The sequence below is a fragment of the Pelodiscus sinensis genome, chromosome 18, assembly GCF_049634645.1.
Source record: "Pelodiscus sinensis isolate JC-2024 chromosome 18, ASM4963464v1, whole genome shotgun sequence".
In the NCBI taxonomy this organism is placed as follows: domain Eukaryota; kingdom Metazoa; phylum Chordata; order Testudines; family Trionychidae; genus Pelodiscus; species Pelodiscus sinensis.
The window spans coordinates 28,688,717-28,706,264 of NC_134728.1; the positions used below are offsets into that span (position 1 = coordinate 28,688,717).

At 43.8% G+C, this 17,548-nt stretch overlaps 1 protein-coding gene across 7 annotated transcripts in view; it reads left to right on the top strand.

Moving 5' to 3' along the window:
- Window positions 1-17,548, top strand: part of PTPRT (protein tyrosine phosphatase receptor type T) — a 1,030,325-nt gene that overhangs the window by 938,487 nt on the left and 74,290 nt on the right. For all 7 annotated transcript variants that reach the window (XM_075901349.1, XM_075901354.1, XM_075901347.1 and 4 more), the window contains one exon: window positions 8,432-8,519. In XM_075901349.1, the coding sequence (XP_075757464.1) occupies window positions 8,432-8,519 (88 nt within the window). The remainder of the gene's footprint in view (window positions 1-8,431; window positions 8,520-17,548) is intronic.

The following is a 17,548-nucleotide window of genomic DNA, read 5'->3' on the forward strand; positions in this document are numbered from 1 at the left end:
AAGGGGCTGAACTCTCTGCCACCATTTTGGAGGGTGGGAGGCTGCAGCCACACATAGTGGTGGTTCCTTTGTGTTGCTTTTTTTCTCTTTCCTGCTTCCTCTGACTCTTGCTAGCGAGAGAAAGTTCAGAATCTGCTGTGTTCCTCACCGGGACAGCCAAGAGCAAGAGGAATGCAGCAGACTCTGCACTTTTCCTTGCTTGCTGAGAGTCAGAGGAAGGAGAAAAAAACAACACACAGAGACTGATATGTGCTGCTGCAACCTGCCTATCCCCAAAAATGGTGCCCTTGACCCCCTGCACTCATGCCTATACCCTCCAGTCCCCTGCCTTGAGCCCCCTACCCTGAATATTTGACCTCCTACCTCTCCCCTGTTCTGAGCCCACCATGTCTCCAGCCCCCTGCCTGAGTCCTGCCTCATAGCGCCCAACCTTGATTCCTGCATGCACCCCCATACCTCTGCCCCTGCCCTGACCCTCCTCCCACACTTTACCCCACACTTAAACTTCTTACAGGTATTGTTGTATCATGTACCCCAACCTGCCTGCCCACTGCACAGAAGAGTGTGACACAACAGTACCTCTAAGAAACTTTAGTTACATTAAGCCCTGGTGGAAGATGGGGTGGACAGATACCCAGATTAATTTTCACTTGTGGCTGAGGACAGCTTTGGTTCAGTTCCTCAGAAGTAAAGAGCTTACTGCAAACCCATGCTGCACTACTGGGACATTTTTTTTTATTTTTGACTTTGTGGCTGGTATTTCAGGCACATCAGGATGGACTTCTCACTGTCTATTGTGTGTAAACTCTGGGTTTTAACACATTCCTTACTTCCAGATCGCTACAAATTCCATGTACATCTGAGGGAATAGAATCCTTTAGTTATCTGTACTTTATAGAACAATTTACTGGTAAGGATCTTCTTTAAATTTTACAAAAACTTCTCCAGTAAAAGAGCATTGAAAAGTAACGCCCAGATCTTGTGAACACTGAAATTCTATAAATGACTAGAAAGCTGTTAACTAAATAAACAAGGGCAGAATATTCATTGTCAAGCATATAAAATTAGAAAAAAAAGTAAGAATTAATAGCACATAAATAAAACATCTGATTTAAATTTGGATACAGTATACTGATTTTTTTTAATCATGACTTTATCCACCCTACTATAAATAATAAAAATATTTTGACTTCCAAATTGGCAGAATGAAAACTGGTTAAAAGTTTTTGATACTGTGTTCCTAACACAAATCCTGTCCCATCTTAGTAGTGCTGAAATGCTTGAAACCTAAGGAAAACTTCCAAGTTAGAATTTCTGGCATGGTCTCCCTTTTCTGGATGCAGTTTAATTTGTGCCTGATATTTTTGCACTTCCAGTTCATCTGTAGATGCAAATGTTAATAGCCATACTTCTGTTTATAACATTGCTGAACACAGATCCACTGGTTAGAGGTAAGTGTATTCTAGTTTATTCATCTTTAGGGTTGCCAGGTGTCCGGTATTGACCCAGACAGTCCGGTATTTTCTCCTCCTGTCCGGTAAAAAAGTTCACCTAAAATGTCTGGAACATTCTGATTTTTTCCTGAACAGGAGGCAAAAATCCTGAGTTCCACAGGGGAGCTGTCTGGCCTATTAGGACCAAAAATCCTCAAAAGCATTTCTTAAAGGGGTCACACTGGGTTTATATATATATATATATATATAATTTATTTATTTTTGCTCAACAACTTTGGTCTCCCCCTTTTTTTTCCTCAAGACAATTTTTTGCCTGGTGGGGTTTTTTTTGTTGGGAGTGGGGAAGCGGTTCAATATTTTTGGTTCAACCATTTGGCAACCCTATTCATCTTGTCTATAAATAAGTGAAACTGTGCCTTAACCAAACTGGAAATATGCCCTCCCATTTAGTGATGTCACTGGTAAACCAACAGTCCAGCCAGTCTGGAGCAGCTCCACCCCCCCCACACACACACACACACCACGGGGGGGGGGGCTGATTCAGCCCAGCGAGGCTGGCCATACCACAGCAAGGAGTGCCACAGCCCAGCCAGGCCCGCTGCACCATGCTGCAGGCAAAGGTGCACAGCCCAACAGGGTGCAGTTAGGGTTGCCAGGTATCCGGTATTGTACCGGACAGTCCGGTATTTGTGCGCTCTGTCTGGAAAAAAAAATCAGAAAATACCAGACATGTTCAATGTCCGGTATTTTCTGATTTTTCCAGCTGTGCACTGGACGGAAGCCTGGAGGGGGTGGGAAGAGCAGCTGGGAGTCCGAGCTGGGAGGCGTGGCCGCAATTACAGCCAGGAGTCCTCTGTCGGTTGAGTCTGAGGAGGAGGGGAAGCCTCCTCCTCACTCATGCGTCACCAGGAGCCTGCGCGGGACAGGCAGCAAGTGCCCAGGTCAGTCCCGCTCCCCGCCGGCCAATTTGCTCACCCCCCCTTCTCAGCCAGCCGGTTCTCCCCCCTTCCCCTCTTGATCTTCCACAGCCAGCCCTCCTGCACACACACCCCCGCCAGCTCTGCTTCCTGCCAGCCCATTCCTCTTCCTGATCTCCCCCAGACATTGCCACTGCACCTCTCCCCACCTCCACCAGCTCTGCTTCCTCCCGGCCCCCCCCTTCCTCCCGGCCAGCCCCGCGGCCCCAACTCTGCTTCCCACTGGCCCGTTCCTCTTCCTGATCTCCACGGCCAGTGCCGCTGCATCACCTCCACCCCCCTCCCCTGCCAGCTCTGCTTCCGGCTACCCTTCCTCCCGGCCGGTTCCCCCTCCCCCGATATCCCGCAGCCAGCCCCGTTCTGCCTGACCCCTCCCCCCCACGACAAGCCCTGCTTCCCGTTGCCTCCCCATCTTCCCTGGCCAGCCCTATTGCCCCCCCCATTAGCTGTTTCCAGGCCCCCCCTTCCCGGCCAGCACCGCTCCCTTCCTGGCCAGTCCTCCCCCCCCTTTTAAAGGCAGGATTTAAAGGGGGATTTAAAGGTGCAGTGACTCTTTCTTTTTTTGCTCAAAACTTTGGTCCCCAAAAATTTCAACAAAATTTTTTCCCAGTGGTTTTTTTGGGGGGTGTTCAGTATTTTTGTTTCAGCCATCTGGCTACCCTAGGTGCAGTAGCTCCCCACGGCATGGTGCTGTGGGCCTCGCCCAACAGGAGCAGCCCTCACCTGTGGCACGGTGTGGTAGACCCAGCCTGGCCTGAGCAGCCCCCATCCATGGTGGGCCCAGCTTTACTGGAACAGTCCATAGTGCAGCAGACCCAGCCAGGCTGGAGCACCCGGCCACCAGTGCTGTGCTGGGGGGGGCTCCAAGTTCATCCAGGTCCACCCCAGGTGGGAGGCTCTCCCACAGGCCACTCCACACTGGCGAGGACTACCATGCCATGAGCAGGGAACTGCTCCAGCCCATCTAGGCCCGCTGTGCCTGGTCACAAGCAGAGGGCCATTTAAGTGTGACATTTAACCAATTAACTGATTACACAAGATTTTACATCCCTACTTCCATTCAAACACAGATTGGTATTTTAGTAAAGAGTAAAATGCCTCAGTATTCACAGAGAACAATGATCACCTTCTTCTTGGATCTTCTGAGGCCATGCCAGGCCAGTGTTTTATTTCAGCAGAAATCCCCTTCAATTTTAATGGAAAATATGCTCAAATCAATGGCAGAACAAAGTTATTTGAACAGAAGAACAGCCCTGTTAAGTCAAATCAATAATCCATCTAGCCCAGTATCCTATTTTCCTACAGTGGCCAATGCCAGGTGCTTCAGAGGGAATAAAAATAACAGCAGTTATCAAGTGATTTATCCTGTCACCTCTTCCTCTGGCAAACAGATGGTAGGGCACCTCAGAGCATTGTCCCTGGCTATTGATGCACCTGTCCTCCATGAACTTACCCAGTTCTTTTTGAACCTTTGTATAGTCTTGGCCTTCACAACAGCCTCTAGCAAGGATTTCCCTGGGTTGACTGTTGATTGTGCATTGTGTGAAGAAATACTTTCTTTTGTTTGTTTTAAACCTTCTGCTTATTAATTTCATTATGAGACACTTAGTTTTTATGTTCTGAGTAAGTAACATTTTCTTCTTTACTTTCTCCACATTAAACTTAAAAGCAACAAATAGCAGCACCTTAGGGTATGTCTACACTACCCCGCTAGTTCATTCCACGAGGAGTAACGGTAGTTCGAACTAGGAAGCCTAGTTCGAACTACCTAGTTCGTGCCGCGTGTAGCGGGGATTTAAATGAGCAGGGGATTTAAAAATGAGCGGGGATTTAAAAATGGCGGCGCCCCGCTTATGCAAATGAAGCCCGGGAAATTCAAATCCCGGGCTTCATTTGCAATTGCGGTATGCCTACATTACCCTCCTATTTCGAAATAGGAGGGTAGTGTAGACATACCCTTAGAGACAAACAAAATGTAGATGGTATCATGAGCTTTCAAGGGCACAACCCACTTCTTTAGATGATATTGTCAATTAGAGTGTCCATGATAAATTATCAGAGGAGTAGCCGGGTTAGTCTGAATCTGCAAAAGCGGTGAGGAGTCCTGTGGCACCTTATAGACTAACTGAAGTGTAGGAACATAAGCTTTTGTGGGTAAAGACCCACTTCGTCAGATGCATGTAGTGGAAATTTCCAGAGGCAGGCAGAAATATGCAGGCCAGAATCAGGCTGGAGATGACGAGGTGGATCCAATCAAGGACTCATAGACTCATAGACTTTAAGGTCAGAAGGGACCATTATGATCATCTAGTCTGACCCCCTGCACAATGCAGGCCACAGAATCTCACCCACCCCTCCTAGAATAATCCTGTCACCTATATCTCAGATATTGAAGCCCTCAAATACTTTGAAGACCCCAAGATGCAGAGAATCCTCCAGCTGTGATCCATGCCCCATGCTACAGAGGAAGGCGAAAAACCTTCCATGCCCCATGCTACAGAGGAAGGAGGATGAGGCCCACTTCTTGTAGCTGATCTGGAGGTGTGAATTCCAAGAGAGCAGAAGCTGCTTTTGTAGTTAGCAAGCCATTCACAGTCTTTGTTTAATCCAGAGCTGATTGTGTCAAACTTGAAGATGAACTGTAGCTCAGCAGTTTCTCTTTGAAGTCTGGTCCTGAAGTTTTTTTGCTGCAGGATGGCTACCTTTAGATCTGCAATTGTGTGTCCAGGAAGATTGAAGTGTTCCCTTACACGTTTTTGTATGTTGCCATTCCTAATATCTGATTTGTGTCCATTGATTCTTTTACATAGGGACTGTCCAGTTTGGCCAATGCTATATACATCTGCTATATATCCCCCTTAGCTGCCTCTTTTCTAGGCTGAAAAGTCCCAGTCTTATTAATCTCTCCTTATACGGAAGTCATTCCATACTCTAATATTTCTTTCCCTTTTCTGTATCTTTTCTAATTGCAATATATCTTTTTGAGATTGTGACCAGATCTACATGCAGTACCTGAGATGTGGGTGTACTATGGATTAATATAGAAGCAATGTGATATTCTGTCTTATTATCTAACCCTTTCCTAAAAATGTGGAATTTACTGGGTCTGATTGCATCCCCTTTGGACAACATAGTCTCACCCTGGTATAAATATGATGAGGTGAGACTTTCATCTCAACTATTATTAGATTACTGAGGACTGTTTCCATGCTCTGGTCAATCTACTGTAACTAGATTCTAATGTAAAAATAAGGCAGCTTTTCCCCCCTTGTCTTTGAAGATGAAAATGAGTTTCTGACACCTACTTTGTATATTTTTGCTCAGGAGCTCAGCTGCTATTAGATAGATAGCAGCTCTCTGTAAAAGCAAAGAGTTGCATGATCAAAGATCTCACCGATTACTGTTATCACCTCTTTACTCCTTGAATTTGGACTTGCCTTGCTTGTTGTTGTTAACAGCACTCAGAGATATGCCCAACATCATCTGTCCTGAAACCCTATGAGAGAAAATTCAAGATCTACCATGGAATCACTCCATGTTTTATAGTACTGTCACATTTGTAGATCCTAATTATGATGTCTCTTTTCCATCCCAGTTCAGACACAATAATAGACTTGGATGACTTGTGCAGATGCATGAGAGTTTATTTTAAAATTTGAGCTATTGCAAATCAGATGCTGCCAGTGAAGGCAAAATACAAGGATTGAATTAAAAGAACCATTATTTCCTAAGAATCCTAAATTATTAAATTTATAACATTGCTATGATTCTCTTGGAATACAACATCTGCTTGCAAGTAGAGCTTGGGAAATGCAGTGACAGAAAATCTCAGGGGAACATATGCAGGAGCTGCCGTTTACATTCAATTTACATTGAGCACGGTCAGGATGGCTACAGCTAAAAATTCCTGCTTTTGAATTGTGCTTTTCTGTCTCAGCTGTGAGAGGCTCTGTGAGTGACACCCAAGAGATGGTTAGTGCCATCTGTGTTCCGAAAGAGAGCACTGCTTCTGCTGTTGCTGCTGTGAACTGGCCATGCTGACAGTCCTTTGGTTAAGTCTCAAGAGATCATCTCAATTTATGGATGCTCCAAGCCATGTTTCACAGTCTGCCTCCATGGTCATGTCCCATGGACCACTGTTTTCCTGCTATTTATTAAGGATATTCACTTTGGGAAATGGTCCCTATGGTCATATTCAGGGCTCGACAAATCACTGAATCTACTTGCCCGTGGTGAGTAGATTTCAGCTGGTCGCCCCATTCACCGACGGCGTGTACATGCGCAATGCGGGTCTTTCGCATGTGCAGTGTGGGGGCTGGCGAGTAGGTTTTACCACCGTTTGTCAAGCCCTGGTCATATAGTTATGTTTAAATGAAGCACACGAGATCTTTTATAGGGAAAAAGGCAGTATGCCACATTTATTGAGAACACAACAGTAACATATGCTTTTCAGTCACTCACACACACAAACACCACACACTGACAGTCCCCCCAACGATGTTATAGTTACCAGTCCAGAGTCTGGATCAATCTAGTGGCCAGCCAGATCAATCACAGAGGGAGAGCAGGGCCTTTTGTCAGTCGCAATCCAATGCTCTTCTGGAGTTGGTGACAAGATTAACCTAAAGTTCCATAGCAAGGCACCCTGCTTTTATAATCCTCCTTTTTCTGTTGAAGTCTATGGATTTTGCTGTGTCAGTCTGTGACCAGTTACTGTTATCTTGTTGACATTAATAATTCCCAAAACATCTCCAAGAGGCTCATCCTGTCCTGGATTGTTAATCAGTTGTTTCTAGGGATGCCTTCACCTTTAGCGCCGTCAATCTGCCAATCTGATCAATTCTTGACCGTGGGTACGCACTAATGGTTCCTCTGACGCCGGTATATCTCTTCACAGTCTGTCTTTTACAGTTTGTCTTCACCCGCATTACCCCCCTTCTCTCGACCATCTGGCTCTAACGATGACCTTCACACATTATCTCGATCACACAGTCTTTCACAAAATTCTTCAAAGGTAAACAGCAGTGCTTTATATTAAGCAAAATCAAAACAATTCATATCGAAGGCCCGGGCCTTCAATATTTCTAATCTCCTTAACATAGACACAATACCAAAAACTCTTGTCTCTTTACTTTCTAAACTCACTAAGCTTTAAAACAAAGAAATATATATCTTACTACAAGGCTTAGTTTAAAGAAATATCAAATGTGATAATGTGTTACCTTAAGTTGTTACATTATTAAACCTAAAATACAAATATAAAAAGAATAAAACTTTCAATTCCAACAATATCCAAAGGGAATCACATGACCAAAGTCATGAGTGGTTCTAACTGTTAACAGTGGAATAGGGGTCCTTCCCTTCTAAGAAATAAAATCCTGGTTTATAATTACGAGTGCATCTTTTAGTAGTGTGTGCGCGCGCACACATTTTATGCAGCATCTGATGCTCATTACGGTGTAGTATAAAGGCAATGGCTATATTACTCTTCTGTGTGGGCAATACAATAAAGCCTTGCAGGAATGTCTTTAAGAAAACCAGCAGAAAGTTTGTATGGTGTAATTACTGGCATCATGATGTTATTAATACAGAAATAGGAGAATCCACCCTATATACTTTCAATTTAAATATCCTCCAAGATTGAGTTTTGCATTTCAGCCATCTGGTCTTTCTGAGGGGCATATGTTTATGAAATCATCATAGACCCTGCACTGCAGAGGGAATGTCACTCCCCTATAAATATATCACCAGAAGCAAACATGCTTCCCCATACCTTTTAGGTCCATACTTGCATAAGGAAAATGATACTTAGCCAACAGAAGCCAAAGGGTACTAATGATCTCTGCAGAGCTGTGCCTTTTCCTCCTCAAAAACAGCTGTCTGGTTGGTTGAATACTGAATTATTCATCGCCTTTATTTTTGCCCAGCTTTGTCATGTTAAACCACCTGAAGGCAATAGCCATTCTTTTTATAAACATTCTGCCATGGTTTATTTTTCAGGCTCTTCCTGAGGGGCAGACGGCATCTTGGGATACAGCCAAAGAAGATGAAAACCGCAATAAGAATAGATATGGGAACATTATCTCCTGTAGGTGCACATTCAAATTAAATTGAGCTAACTGTGTATGTTTGTAAGCATCTGGGTGGAAGGGCAGATATTTGAGAGCCTAAATAAACATGGCTCAAAATGTCCAGTCTTTGAGCAATTCGTTACTTGCAGGCTAAGCTATGATCCTTGTTATGATCCTCTCCTCTTCCCTTCCCTCACCCAGCCCTTGCTGTGTGTTTCAGATTTTGTACTTCAGAGCAAACTCCTGCTGTCAGATTTTCACATTGGACTATGATACCAACAGCCAGGTATCACTACCTACATAGAGTCTTTAATGCCATGGGAGTTCAAGAGGAGACCAGAGTTGAGATGTGGATCAGAGAACAGAATTTTGCCCTTAGAATAGCAGTTGATATTCAGTAGAGCACTCACAGATGGTTTCCAGAGACCTGGTTGCTCACATGGATTGAACTATGTTATTATTTCCTCCTTCTAAATCACAGCAGCTAAAAATGCATGGCTGTAAACACTTCACAATCTTCCCTGATCAAGTAAACAATTGGTATAGTTGTTACAGGGATATTGTGGGATTGTAAATAAGAAGGGAGGTACCTGGGACCCTCTCTCTCTATTAAGAAGTGTTTGGCAGTATGGAAGCTATATTAGAAACTTGGTATTTACAGGTTGGATCTCCCTGGTTCAGCACCCTCAGGACCTGGCTGCTCCCAGACAAGGGAGTTTGCTGAACCAGGAGAGGTCTGGGACTGGGGGGTACCAGTCTCCCCACTGAGCTCTTCTCCCCAGCCTCCTTTCCCCAACCTCCCAGCCTTGCATACCACGGCAGACCTGCCTGAGCTCCAGCAGCCCTGTGAGCTGTGGGCTCAGCAGCCCTGTCCAAGCTCTGGTGGTCCTGCAAGATGCAGGCTTGGCAAGCTCTCCCTTCCCCTTCCCCCCCCCCCCCCACTAGCTTCACTGCCCTGCCAGCTGCTGGCTCTGGTGCCCTGTAGATTCTGCTACCCCATTGGCTCTGCCAGCCCCACCCTGCCAACTCTACTCTGAGCTGCCAGCAACCTCTGCCCCTGGTACTCTACTCCAGCAACATCTGTGGTCATGTCAGACCACGTGTGTTGCTGGGTCAGAGTCCCGGTCTACAGAGGTTCAACCTGTAGATCATTGATGTAAGAAACAAATCAAGTAACCCAAATTAACACTTTTTAACAGTCCCATTGAAGCTAGTTGAGTTTTACTAATGTAAAATGAGGGCAAAATTAGGTTTATTCAATCTGTGTTGACCAGGGAAAGAATGTATTTCTTGCAAAGTTACAAAATGGTCTTATGGTTAAGTCCCTTGACTGTGGCTCACCACATTTAGAGTTCATTCTTGCTTCTGGCACAGATTTCTGGGTGCCGTAAGAGAAGCGACTGTCTCATTTCCCTGTTAATAGGGCTAATAATAATGTTTGTCTCATATCTTTCCTCTGTTTTGACAATTTAGATTGAGTTCTTACTCTGGAGAATTTACAGTCCTTTAAAATGTGCTCAAAGGGTGCCTAGCCCAATGCGATGTATTTAATAATAATAATTAGTCAGGTTGGGAAAACACTGCTGAATAAAATAAGCTCTTCCTCTGCCCAGACACTTGGTCATTCCCCAACCAAATCTTTTTTTTTTTTTTTTTTTTTTTTTAATTCAGGTTTGACTGATTTTCTCAGTAGTGACAGATGGCAGAACAGGGAGCAGTGGGGGAGATCTAGGCTAGATATTAGGAAAACTATTTCACTAGAAGGGTAGTGAAGTACTGGAATGGGTTACCTAGGGAGGTGGTGGAATCTCCATCCCTAGAGGTTTTTAAGTCCTGGCTTGACAAAGCCTTGGCTGGGATGATTTAGTTGAGATTGAGTCCAACCTCCTGCCTAAAACAGGACCAATGACCTCCTGAGGTCTTGTCCAGCCCTGGGATTCTATGATTTTATTCGGTTGGTTGGGTTTGTTTTGTTTGATTTGTCTATGTTCCAGTTAGCTGGGTATAATATGATGCAGCAATAGAATAAAATAATGAGTCTGAGCCATAACCCTAGATCTAGATAGTTTCCATCAGCCTGCTGAGAAGATCTAGATTTGGATCCCAAGTTTATGGCTCAGGCTCATGTCTAAATAGAATGAACACACTATAAAGAAGGGGGAAATTTTAAAAATTGAACTAATACTGTAGCTTTAGGGAACTTACCTTTCATGAACCAAAATCCACTAATAGTAATTTTTCCCAGCTTCCCTATCTGTGGTACCAGTAATGTTAAAAACTCAAGGAACAGGTTGTTGTTGGGCATGCTATATAGACTGGTTTAGAAACCTTTCAATCCAAAGGAACAATTACAGGTTTGAAACAGTGTTCTCTTTAAGCTGAGGGGCCGCACAGGTTCACAGGTGATTAATTAACCTTGCCCAGTCAGGGTGGGTTGATTAATCACCTGTGAAGCTGTGCTGCCACAGGAACACTGGTTTGAAAGGAAATCAGGAATTCCTTAATTCTATTTCCAATTGATTTACTCTGTGGCATTGGGCAAGTCACTTAACCTCCTTGGTTCTGTTTCTCCATGTGTAAATTGGAAATGGCAGTACTGGGGTGAATATTTGCCCAGTGTTTTTGAAGAAAAAAGTGCTATTTTATTTATGAGTGGTGTGTGTAATGGGGAAAATATGTGAGGTAATTTTGAATAAGCAGAGTGCTGAAGATGGACGACAGAAGCAACTAAGCTATAGTTACTTCCAATTTAAGTCTCAAGAGATCACCAAGGCTGTGTCTAGACTGGCAAGTTTTTCCGGAAAATCAGCAGCTTTTCTTGAAAAACTTGCCAGCTGTCTACACTGGCCACTTGAATTTCTGGAAGAGCACTGACGATCTCATGTAAAATCATCAGTGCTTTTCCGGAAAAACTATGCTGCTCCCATTTGGGCAAAAGTCTTTTTCCGAAAGACTTTTGCGCAAAAGGGCCAGTGTAGGCAGCATAGTACTGTTTTCTGCAAAAAAGCCCCAATCGTGAAAATGGCGATCGGGGCTTTTTTGCGGAAAACTGCGTCTAGATTGGCCACAGACGCTTTTCTGCAAAAGTGCCAATCTAGATGTGCTTTTCCGAAAATGCTTTTAATGGAAATGTTTTCCGTTAAAAGCATTTTCGGAAATTCATGCCAGTGTAGACGTAGCCCAAGTGCAGTGCATTGGGAAAATACCCATAGTGAAATCAAAAGTTGAATGGGAAATGACACTGTGGGGAAATGTTCACAACATTGTATGCTTGAAGTTAATTGAGACTGTTAAATCGATGCAAATTATTATTTAAGGAATTATTTAAGAAAAGATTAATAATCTGAGATTAGTAGACACTATACAGAATGTAGAAAGAATAAATGCAGTCTGACCCTTGATGCAAGGCAAAGAGCTGGCCTCTGTGTCTATGAAGAAGTGGGTTTTGCCCATCTACATGTTTTGTTAGTCTTTAGGGTGCTAATGAGTTTCAAGCAGTTAGCACTTGTTGATCTGATGTTCAAATCCCTTGTCTTTGATAGGACATGAGACTGAGAAACTCCTTTTTGTAGGTAAAAATTGCTTTCCTACAATTAAAGTCACTCTGTCTTCTTTTGACATTTTTGGTTTGCCTAATTACTTAAGGAATTTCTTTTATAGTATTTTTAGTTTACAGGGTCAATAAGCTAAAGGGAATTCTAATCAGATCATTATTACTGACAGCTATTACATCTGGCAGTTTTTACTGAGTTAAAAACATCTTTCAATGGGTCATTGCTTCTTCCATTTAGAGAACCCATCAGTCATAACACTTATTCTTATCAGTCATCCCACCCATTACAGAAAATGTTTGCCGTAACAGGAGTCCCTTATCAGTCACACAAGTTTGTTTATAACTTATTTATGTCAACACTTTTTTTTCAGTTTGACAGGTCTTTTCCCAAAATATGTATATTCCTTCAGATTTGGAGGGACCAGCCATAATGAAGTACAGCTCAATACTTGATCACATGAAGTGCCTGAATCTAGGTCACCTATAGGCCAAGGACCAACACTCTGTCCTTAGAATTCAAACATGCTCTTTTCTAATATCATGAGGAGTTTGGAAGAATAGTTCATATGTGAAGGAGTTTAATATACAATAAAAAGAGGACTCAGAGAATTAATATTTATTAACTGGTACGAACAACTAGGATGACTTGTTGTCTGACCAAGCATTATGCTACCTTTGGCTGTAAATATAAATACAGTAGGAAAGAGAAAGTGACATTTGTGAATTTGGAAATACAAAATGTAATCAAAGCTAAGAAAGATGTGTCTGCAAGGTATAAAACATCCTAATATAAACTCAGGTCCAGAAGCAAATAGGAAAGATGAGTCAGAGAGGGTGAAAAGGGACAGATAAAAGGGGAGGTAGCAAAAGAGAGGAAGGATGCATGCAAAAAAGCTTAAGATAAATAATGAATTTGAGGGGTTTCCCCTCAAATACATATTGAATGAAGCGAGCAGAGGAGGAGACAATAGACCTTCTAAGAGACAGAAAGGAGAATTTAGTAACAGAGGAGTTAGGAAAAGATAAATGGAATGAAATTCTTTGCTTCACAATTTCCTAAAGGGAAAGAAAGTGCATAGGGAAAAAGGAGAAATCTGAAGAGCCTGTTCCAACGTCCATTGAAGTCAATGGAGTTTTGTAGTGACTTCAAGGACTGAATATTGCATCAGACTTTATAATGTACCTGCTGTGCAAAAATGCCCAGAGAGGAACAAAAAAAATTAAAGTTTCAACTCCCACAACACAGCAGCGGATTCTACATAATAAGTTCTATATGGGCCACGGGGCCAGGAAAGTAAGCACTAGCCAGGAAGCCATTCCAGAAATAATGAAATATTCAGGTATCAAAAGGCATCTTTCTCCCAGACTCACAGGTTCTGGGCAGCAGTGTAATGTCCCCTTCATTACTTTTCCTGAGCCCGCACCAAGAAGCCTGATGCTATTGGTTGAAATGTGTGATCCCTTTGGATGGAGCTCACAAAGCACATAGCAAGAATTAATGATGCTTCTAGCAGTTCCAGTGCTGGTATCTGCTGGGGCTTTATATTTTAGTTGTAGAAAATTAGTAGCTCCCATTCATGTCAGTGGGAGTTATCCATATACTGATTTAGGAGAATAAGGCCCCTGGGATGGAAGAAAATGGCCCTTCCTGTGGCTTCTTTGCTGGTCCTCTCAGCTTGACTGTTGATTAACTTCATTGGGAATTGTGCCTAAGTATAGGCAACAAGATCATATTCAGAGAAACAATAGATGACCTGGAAATAGAACCCCAGAGTCTTGACTCCCTAAAGGCCGATCACGTGAAAGAGATATGTCCTCATTGGATACATGCTATAGAATTCAGTGCAAACAAGATGTCTCAGGGAATGGTGAATAAAACTCCTGCACTTTTATCCACAAGCTTTAACTTTCTATTTGAACCACAATTTGAACTTAACTTGCCAGAGGTCAATCAATTTCCTATCGGAACACACTAAGGCATGATTTTGTGCAAAAACTTGCTGCCTGTCTACACTGGCAGGGAGTTCTTGCGCAAGAACACTGATGTTCTAATGTGTGAAATCAGTGCTTCTTGCACAAGAACTATGATGCTCCCGCTCAGGAATAAGCCCTCTTGCGCAACTGTTCTTGTGCAAGAGGCCAGTGTAGACAGGCAACATGAATTTCTTGTGCAAGAAAGCCCGATGGTTAAAATGGTCATCGGAGCTTTCTTTTGCGCAAAGGCGCATGCCAGTGTAGACGCTCTCTTGCGCAAATACTCTAACACAAAAACTCTTGCGTTAAAGAGTATTTGTGCAAAAACTTGCCAATGTAGACATAGCACAAGAATCAAGAGATCCAGGTTCTAACTTCAACTGACTTGTTGAGTGACCTCAGGAAGGTTACAGGTGCCTCAGTTGCCCCATTTTAAAAAAGAGGCTATTTGCCTGCCTTTAAGGGAGTACTGGTGTACTCATTATTATTAGTTCATTAATGTATTGTTCACCTTCTACAACAAGGTACAATCCTAACCGCTTTGCAAAAGTATTGGAAAAATGTGATTTAAAAGATTAGTTATGTAAAGAATTCCAATTCCCCTATTAATATGAACCCAATTCCCCTATTAATATGAACAAGATTAAAGGCCCCACTTCCTCCTGAAAGGTAAGACATCATTAATATTTATGATGTTTACCATGTACATAGTGGTGTCTGTCACACCATTCACTCTACGAGCAAAAAATTTCTCCCATGAGAAATAAAACTGACCATTATCAATGGTAAATAGGTCAATGAAGGGATGATAGGAGTTACTATAGAGAACTTTCTGGGTGTCTGGCTGGTGAGTCTTGCCCACATACTCAGGGTTTAGCTGATCGCCATATTTGGGGTCAGGAAGGAATTTTCCCCCAGGGTAGATTGGCAGAGGCCCTGGAGGTTTTTCGCCTTCCTCTGTAGCATGGGGTACAGATCACAGCTGGAGGATTCTCTGCATCTTGGGGTCTTCAAAATATTTGAAGGCTTCAGTATCCGAGATATAGGTGAGAGGATTATTCTAGGAATGGGTGGGTGAGAGTCTGTGGCCTGCACTGTGCAGGGGGTCAGACTAGATGATCATAATGGTCCCTTCTGACCTTAGGGTCTATGAGTCTAAAATCTCCTTTCTGTAAAAAGTTCAATGAGCTGTTATGACTCTGATCCCACAAAAGTAAAATTGAGCTCATCGTATATTTCAGTGGGTCCCAAAATATAATTGGATGTCAGCCTAAATGCGTCTTCATTTTTAAAGTTTTCTTTGTTTAATGTGAAACTGTTTCTTCATAGCTTATTTTTCGTTACAGATAAAGTAGCAATTTACCTTTAAAGGTAAATTTAAATAAAAATATTATTGTTTATCACCTTTTCAGTCCTTCCCCATGTATAAATGATTACAGGTGCTTCTGCTGCCTCCCTTCTTAGACATCTTTCAGGGATTGTCCACTAGAGCAGGGTCATAGACAGGGTGAGGAGGGTAAAGGGGGCAATTGCCACAGGACATGATGATTCAAAAGAGCCCAGCTGCTACCATGGCATCAGAAGTCTTGTGCCCTTCAAATTGCCTCCAGAGCCCCCGGCAACACTATCTGGGAAGCGCTGAGGGCTGGCTGGGGGAAGCATGGCGCAGTCTCCAGCCAATGCTGAGGCTAGCTGCCCCTAGCTCCACCCCTTCCAGCTGAAGCTCCACCCCTCCTGGAGGACCTAGAGCTGAGTCCCACTCCACACAGAGCCCATCAACATCTGTCACCAGCTCTGCCTTAAGAGGCTTAACTTGTTATTCTTTATAGCTGTAGCAGAAACATTTGTTGTTATTTTTCAATTACATTGATGTAATAAACTAGATGTTCCAAAGGTTCTGATCTTCTTGTGTAGTCTCTAAATGTATTATCTCCTCCCTGCCACTTGCTACAATTGTTTTAATTTCTGTTGCTATATGATTCTCACTAGCTTGGCTCCATGCATTGAGAACAATTGTCTACAGTAAATGTTGTGTATTGCTGCCTTAGGTACAGTCTAATCAGCTCTTTGTCTTTGTAAATTGCTCTTACCAGAAGTTCTTTTGTCTCTCCAACCATGTGGTTAAGTAGAATGCCTAATGTTCCATAATGTCCTGGTTTAAGTATGACTAACTTTCTAAAACTGGGAGCAATGTGGGGAACCTGAAGAAACACACATGTACTCACTGCATCCACAAAAAATGTATTTGTGAACCCAGATCATATAACTTAACTCATGTCTTCTCAACCTGCTTAAACATTTTGAGCACAATTACGGGCTGTGGCCATGATGGTGTACCTATATTTGCAGGGTTCATCAACAAACTATTGGATTTTCTGTCTCTCTCCCATAAGAAAATTCATTGCGATACATATCCATATGCATCAGGGCCTTAGTTTCCAGAACTGGTGTACACGTGTCCACTTATAACTTGAACCTGCTTCCATTACAATCAGTGGTAAAGCATCTCCTGACTTCTGTGATATAGGATCAGCCTTAGTTTGTATATGCAAATACTGTGATTATGATAATGGTGTTTGTGGCAGCGTGAGCACTCCCCATCACTAGAGTGACCTCATTCCGGGATGCACACACCTCCTCCTTGGCCACAAGGCAGTTGTCCATCTCTATAATCCATGATACTTCACCAGTCTCTGGGTGACCCTGAGTCTATAAGCGGCCCTGCTTGCCAGGCAGCATGGCCCAATGACCAGAGTCAATATTATGGCAGCCTGAGACCTGGGAGCTGCCGAAGCCTCATGGAGGGCATATTTGGTGTCTGGGAGGTCCACTTCTAAAGGACCTTCCCCCAGACTACGGGGAGGGTCCAAAGAGCCCAGGAAACCAACTGATTACATGGGACATATAATGAGAAAACAGGAATGGGTGTGAGGGTCAAAGGGCTAAAATGAGGGAACCAGATGGGGATACCGAGCAGAGAACCCCGGACAGCACCCACTGCCCCTCAAAGGTTTCAAGAGAGCCAGTGGATGCTGTGATAGAGCAGCAGACCCAAGCTCCACCTGATGGCCTGAAGCACAGGTGGGAGGGAGCCCGCCTGCCACCTAACCCCAGGCAGAGGAGGCAGGCAGAGGAGGCCACCGAGTAGACGGCTTGGCAAGCCTCCACCCATGCCACCTCTCCCGGGTCCTGGACCATGAGGAGCACGTCGTCACTGTATGCCAACAGGACCAGCCTCATCTCAGGCTCATGGAGCACCAACCCCGTCAACCTCTTGCAAAGGAGATGGAGAAAGGGCTCTATGGCCAGAGCGTACAGCTGGCCTGACAGCGGACAGCCTTAATGTACTCCCTGCCCGAAGCTGACTGGTGCAGTCAGGGTCCAGTTGAGCTTGACCCTGACCGCACTGGAGCCTGAAGCCAAAGGCCCGTAGGGTGCCCAGGAGGTCCATCCGGCCGAACGCTTTCTCCTGATCCAAGGACAGGAGGGCGAACGACAGACCCCCCCCCTACACCTGAG